Below are 6,485 nucleotides of genomic sequence, written 5' to 3'. Positions count from 1 at the left end.
TCAAATCTACATGATTAGATTCATCATGAAATGAGTTTTCGTACTTCTTTTGTTTGATATCATGGAAGTCCATATTTTTTGCTGTTAACTTGGTCAAAGTTAAAGAATTTGATATTTTTTGCTGTGAACTTGGTCAAAGTTAAAGAATTTTGAGTTATCAGAAAACTAATACCCCTTATATTTTGGAATCGATGGAATATTTAGTTTGCCTGGTGGGGCAGGCGATGGACAATGCTTTATTTTTATTTATAATGCGGTGATTTGATGTGCATTTTGTGGTGTGGTTATATCTGTGTTATCCGCTAACCAACATACATTTATATGGAAAGTTTCTGCGTAGATTTCAGCATGTACTATATTGATGCTATAGTATCACATTGCGGCACTATTTTTCTAGGTGGTAGGAGGATGTGCGGTATTGATATGTTTTTATAGGCCAGTTGCTGCTGATTGATCTGAAAAATCGTTGGCCCGATCAAAATTGTAACCATATCCAAAATTGGATATCTCAATTGAACGAAAAATTTCAAAATTAGGGAACATAGGGAATGGGAGAGCTCATTGAGAAATTCGTTGACCTGGTTAAAGTTAGGTGACATATGAAGACCTCAATTAATTATGAGGCCTTACAAATTAGGAAGCATAGCATAATATAAAAGAATGAAATGAAGAAGCTCTGGGAAATTGTTGACCCGGTCAAAATTGGGTGACCCAATTTTAATTGAAGACCTCAATTGAATGTGAGCTCTTTAAAACTAGAGAGCTTAGTATATATATATATATATATATATATATATATATATATATATATATATATATATATATATATATATATATATGAGTCAATTTGTGGATTTTTTAGATCAGTTTTATTTTGTGCTGAAGTTTTAGAAAAGGATCGAATCTCTCCATTTTGCCTCTCTTTTTTTTGAGGCAACCATTGTCCCTCTCCTGTTAAAGGAGGAGGGGTGGGGAAGTGGGCTCTCGTATCAGCCCCTCGTGTCCTCGCAGGACCGTGTACTAGCCCGTGTGGTGCACAAAGAAGACGTCAAGGTAGCCCGGTGTTTGTATCCAGACTAAGAGCAACTTTAGCAGATCCCGCATTCGGTCATACTGTAAAACGCGTTTGCAGTTCGGGAGAATCGTTTTTGCGGGCTCGCTCGAACGGGCGCAGATGTAGACCCCCCAAACGGACCCATATAAAAGGATATTCACGAAATATACGTTTTTACGGGTTGACTTTTGCGGAGTCTGTCCGGACACCTCCGCGTCAATCCGAAAACAGAAAACGCTCAATTCTCGCATTTGACATAAGTTCCCATAAATAAGTTTAAATTCAAACAAACATAACACAATTTTACGCGCAAATAAAAGCCAAATTTAGTATAACAAATGCAAAAGAGGGTCTTGCAAAAGTTACGACCCTAGGGGAAGGAGCGTGCGCGACCTCGACGGTGACGTGGGTCAGCAGGGAGTCGTCCATGGCGGCGAGGGATGGCCGCGGAGGATGCACCGGAGCGTGTGGTGGTGGGGTAATGGTGGCGGCGGGTGGGGGGAGCGGGAAAGGCCGCGCAGAAATGTCCCTCCCGCCAAATCTCGCTGCGGATAGGGGCTGAGCTCGGGTTGGCCTCCCAGCCCGTGAAACTAGAGGTTGGAGGAGAAGTTTTGTCGTGTCCCACAAAAATATTTGCGTGTCGGGGTGGGATGCGGGGTCTTATCGGGCAGGTTTTTTCGTCCCGACCCGCACTTTGGCGGTTATTTTACGGGCCGGGACGGGATGCGGGGTCTGCTAGAGTTGCTCTGAGGTCACTCAGGAAAAAAATATCCAAACTGAGAACTGAGGACAAGAAAGGGACACCGATCGGTCCATCAGTAATCTGTGGAACACAAAAAGGGAAGAGTATTCCGAGAAGGGTGGAGCGTCAGGGTGCAACAACGACCGTGTCACTTTCAGATGTACCAATTGCCCGGAAGCTATTGATTGCTCGCTTGCTTCTCCGCGTGGTTAACCAGCGAGAGAGAAATTTGTTGCAGTATTAGTACTCCAAGCACGGCCGATGAGCAGAGCTGACATTTACTGTAGCATCAGACCAAATTACCTTTGCCGTCGCAGTCTCTAGGTGGTGTGGTGGCGTATGGATCGCACTCAAGTGTGATCGATGGCCTGACGTGTCGCACCTCCTGTTTTGTCTGCTTTTGATTGAAGCCTGAGATTCCGTGACGTAGACACAGCCCGAGCAACAATTTTTGCCTTTTACAAAATGATCTGACTTCGATTTGTTGATTATTTAAGTAGAGCACGCCTGAGTCCGGCCAAATAAAGTCACCAATTTCGCATCTCCTCGGGATAAACCAAACTGGGCCGGATAGGTGGCTGCGGTGTGAAGCTTCTTGGACAGTGCTATCAATTCCTTGGAGGTGGGGTGATGGGCGACGCGCGGATGAAAATCTTGCACGGCTTTTACCGGGCCGGCGACGATGGCACCTGTGGATGTCATTCCCCTTTTTGGAGGCGACGCCGAGCGTGTTCGCCTTGTTCTTCGCGCTCCTGGAGTTGGTGGATGTCTCCGGGCGAAAGCCTCGATTCGATGGATCGGCACGATGGCGGCGTCCTTGACGTCGTTTGTCTGTTGGGAGCATGGTGTTTGGAGACAAGACTGACTCCTCGTTGCTCTCCTCCGGTGTTCGCCGCGGTCCTTTTTTGATCCTCAGCGGCGCTATGCACGTCCGCCGTCGGGTGTCCAAGGCGGTGTCTTCCCGGTGCGGACCGAGTCCTGCCACTCATCTGCCATTTCCTCTCAGGCGCGAAGGATGGATGGTGCGTCGACAAGAGAATCTCTGCGGAAGCTGTTGGTCTTCGGGCGTGTCCGGTGTCGGTTGAGACGCGGTGCTTTGTGTCACTTTAGGATAGGCTCTTTTGCCTTGTAGCTTGCTCGGCGGTGTTGTTTGCCTTTGGTTTGGTTGGTTGTGGTGTTCGTGCTACGCTCGTTGTTCGCATCGAGTGATAGCTTTCTTGTAACTGAAATTCTGCCTTCTATAAAGCTGTGGTACGCCTAGGCGTACTCTCGAAAATGTTCGCTCTTTGGATTTTTGTTTGGAATTGTAGGCAGGAGTGGAGCTTAGTTTATATCAAAGGGAAACTTTTTGAATTTACTACTTCCTCTATTCCAAAATAAGTGTCATAGTTTTAGTTCAAAATTTTGTCAGTTGTCTGCATTTTTTTTCAAATCACCTTTTGTCCTTCTGTTTAGTGTTTTTCTTCCATGCGGCGGTTTTTCTCTTCGTGTGTGCATGTGTGGTTGTATGTGTGAGTGAGATGCTAGTATTCTACCGTTTGTTTTTGATGTGTTGAGAGACTATTATGTTCAATATTGTTGTTTGTTGTTTGAACGATGAGTACTACACGAACACACAAAAATCTATGTGCAAACCATATGAAAGCTCTACTGCGATGAGCGGGTTACAGTACTTGCATTAACCATATTTCATAGCTGTAGTAGTTACCATCAATCAAGTGGCCAATTGCGAATCAACCTGTGGTTGAGTTGGTTAGGTGGACAGTGGTATCCCCAACCCACCAGGGTTCAAATCCTGATGCTCGCATTATTCCTGAATTTATTTCAGAATTTCCGGCGATCCGTTTTCAGTGGGAGGAGACGTTCCCATCGACGACGAGGCGCCTACGGTGACTTCGTAAATCTTAAGATGATATGCCGGCTCAGTCTTTCGAAGGTGCTCATAGGGGTAGAGTATGCGTGTGTATGTTCATAGGGATGAGTGTATGCGCGTGTATATGAACGCTTATGTCTGTACTGATGCTAAAAAAATAAAATCAAGTAGCCAATTATAAGTGTGGCTGTTTGTTGCGTCTAAGCAAGTAAGCATGCACAAATGTTGTTTTCGTTCGAGGGCGGTTACGGCACTGTTAATGAATGAAGATAGGTTACACGCCAGGCAACAATAATAATGTCTGTACGTACGCAGGTACGCCACGTAAAACAAAAACAAACAAAACGATGCACATGGTCGCTGGCACGTCCATCACATCGCCGATGGAGCAGATTCCTCTTCTACTGCCGCTGTGCATCCAATCGAATCGATCTCCACCCAACACAAGCCGGCCGGAAACATTAGTGATATGATAATAATAATCAATTACTTAATGTAAGCGAGTTAACATCGTCGTATCATATAAAGCGAGACGGGAAGGATCGTCTTCTGCATCTCGACCCGGCCTGACTTTTGGCGCGCAGAGCGAGCTGATTGAAGCAGAGAGCAGCAGCTCACCATGGCTCGCCTTCCCTGCTCATCCCTCCTCCTCCTCTTCTTGTCGTCGCAGCTCGCCCTGCTCGTCGCCGGCGAGTTCCTCCGCCTGCCGTCCGAGAAGGACGTCGTCGGGACGAGATGGGCCGTCCTCATCGCCGGCTCCAACGGCTACTACAACTACCGCCACCAGGCAGGCAACAAGTCCCCTATTAAATACTCCTCCTTAATTATTCTCATGGAGAATGTTCCGGTCATATTGCTTAATTAATCAACGAATTCGCGTAAGTGCAGGCGGACGTATGCCACGCGTACCAGATCATGAAGAAGGGCGGGCTGAAGGACGAGAACATCATCGTCTTCATGTACGACGACATCGCCGGCAACCGCGACAACCCCAGGCCTGGGGTCATCATCAACCACCCCAAAGGCGGCGACGTCTACGCCGGAGTCCCCAAGGACTACACGGGGGCAGACGTCAACGCCAACAACTTCCTCGCCGCGCTGCTCGGCGACAAGTCCAAGCTCACCGGCAGCGGCAGCGGCAAGGTCGTCAGCAGCGGCCCGGACGACCACATCTTCGTCTATTACGCCGATCACGGTGGCCCAGGGATCCTTGGTAAAATATCATTCCATCTCTTTACTCGTATATTCTTTTCTTGCATCGTGGGTCGTGACATGGCGTGACGCGGGTGGATCGACCAGGGATGCCGGGCGACGAGGAGTACCTGTACGCGAACGACCTGGTGCGGACGCTGGAGAAGAAGCACGCCGGCGGGGCCGGGTATAAGAGCCTGGTCTTCTACCTGGAGGCCTGCGAGTCCGGGAGCATCTTCGAGGGCCTCCTCCCGGGCAACATCAGCGTGTACGCGACCACGGCGGCCAACGCGGAGGAGAGCAGCTGGGGCACCTACTGCCCCGGCGACGACGAGGGCGCCCCGCCGCCCGAGTACGACACCTGCCTCGGCGACCTCTACAGCGTCGCCTGGATGGAGGACAGCGACGCGCACAACCTCAACGCCGAGTCCCTCAAGCAGCAGTACGAGCGGGTCAGGGACCGGACGTCGGCCAACGGCACGTACAGCCTCGGCTCCCACGTCATGCAGTACGGCGACCTGGGCCTCAACGACCAGAGCCTCTTCCTCTTCATCGGCACCAATCCTGCCAACGACAACGCCTCCTTCCTCCAGGGCTCCTCCTCGACCTCCAGGCAGCTGCCGGGCGGCAGGGTGAACCAGCGGGACGCCGACCTCGTCCACTTCTGGCACAAGTACCGGAGGTCGGCGGAGGGGTCGGCCGAGAAAGGCGAGGCGCGGAGGCGGCTGGTGGAGACGATGGCGCGGCGGTCTCGCGTGGACAGCAGCGTGGAGCTCATCGGCGGCCTCCTCTTCGGCTCAGAGGAAGGTGCCAAGGTCCTCGGCGCCGTGCGGCCGGCGGGGCAGCCTGTGGTGGATGACTGGGACTGCCTCAAGTCTGTGGTGTGGACGTTCCAGCAGCGGTGCGGGCCGCTGACGCAGTACGGGATGAAGCACATGCGCTCGCTCGCCAACCTCTGCAACGCCGGCGTCCGTGAGGAGGCCATGGACAAGGCTGCGTCTCAGGCGTGCGCTGCTAATCCTTCCTCCTTGTTCTGAGCAAACTGTTTGATCCATCCATGTCGCATCAGTCACCCAAAATATGGTGCGATCGATCTATACGGTCGTGATTGCTGTAAATACTAATACATGCTGCACAGCAAGTACGTGATTGCTGTAAATACTATGTGCTATTATTTGCTATACAAAGAAAATAGCTCTCTCAGAGTCGGAGCCTCGGAGGTGCGCTGCTCCCGGTGTGGATGGCTCACATGGGTCTTCTTGTGTTTTCGCACAGCCTCTACGGTGAGGGTTGGTTTGATGTCCGTCTCCCGTGAAGTCGGTGTCGTTTTCTCAGAGTTTAGGGAGAGCGTTGATGTCTGCTGGGGAGAAGTGATGACGATGATGTAAGAGTGTATCTTAACGAGACCCTCTTTGTTGAGGCATGTGTGAGATATCATGTGTGTGTCGCTCGATGGTTTGTGACGGTTTTGGTCCTATTTTTCGTTGATTAGCTGGACAACTCTCTTCTGCTTAATTACCTGATGAGACAAATATTTTGTCTCTGCTTAAGAAAATAGAGATATGGTGTTTTGTTGCTTTTTCATTTCATTTTTACTAAGCACTTTTATTTCCAAAAGAGCCAAT

General features: G+C 49.9%; 1 protein-coding gene across 1 annotated transcript; it reads left to right on the top strand.

Moving 5' to 3' along the window:
* The first annotated feature begins 4,182 nt into the window (after nt 1-4,182).
* On the top strand, nt 4,183-6,065 carry LOC123112133 (vacuolar-processing enzyme). The gene is made up of 3 exons (XM_044533058.1): nt 4,183-4,456; nt 4,558-4,882; nt 4,969-6,065. The coding sequence occupies exons 1-3, from the start codon at nt 4,289-4,291 to the stop codon at nt 5,895-5,897; spliced, it is 1,422 nt and encodes a 473-aa protein (XP_044388993.1). The 5' UTR covers nt 4,183-4,288; the 3' UTR covers nt 5,898-6,065.
* The last annotated feature ends 420 nt before the right edge of the window (nt 6,066-6,485 follow it).

Source organism: Triticum aestivum, chromosome 5B (assembly GCF_018294505.1).
Source record: "Triticum aestivum cultivar Chinese Spring chromosome 5B, IWGSC CS RefSeq v2.1, whole genome shotgun sequence".
In the NCBI taxonomy this organism is placed as follows: Eukaryota; Viridiplantae; Streptophyta; class Magnoliopsida; order Poales; family Poaceae; genus Triticum; species Triticum aestivum.
This window is presented reverse-complemented; position numbering and strand designations above follow the sequence as displayed.

Coding starts and splice junctions, on each gene's coding strand:
- LOC123112133 (XM_044533058.1), top strand. CDS start 4,289: ATGGCTCGCCTTCCCTGCTCATCCCTCCTCCTCCTCTTCTTGTCGTCG. Junction 4,457..4,557: donor ACTACAACTACCGCCACCAG/GCAGGCAACAAG, acceptor GCGTAAGTGCAG/GCGGACGTATGCCACGCGTA. Junction 4,883..4,968: donor CGGTGGCCCAGGGATCCTTG/GTAAAATATCAT, acceptor TGGATCGACCAG/GGATGCCGGGCGACGAGGAG.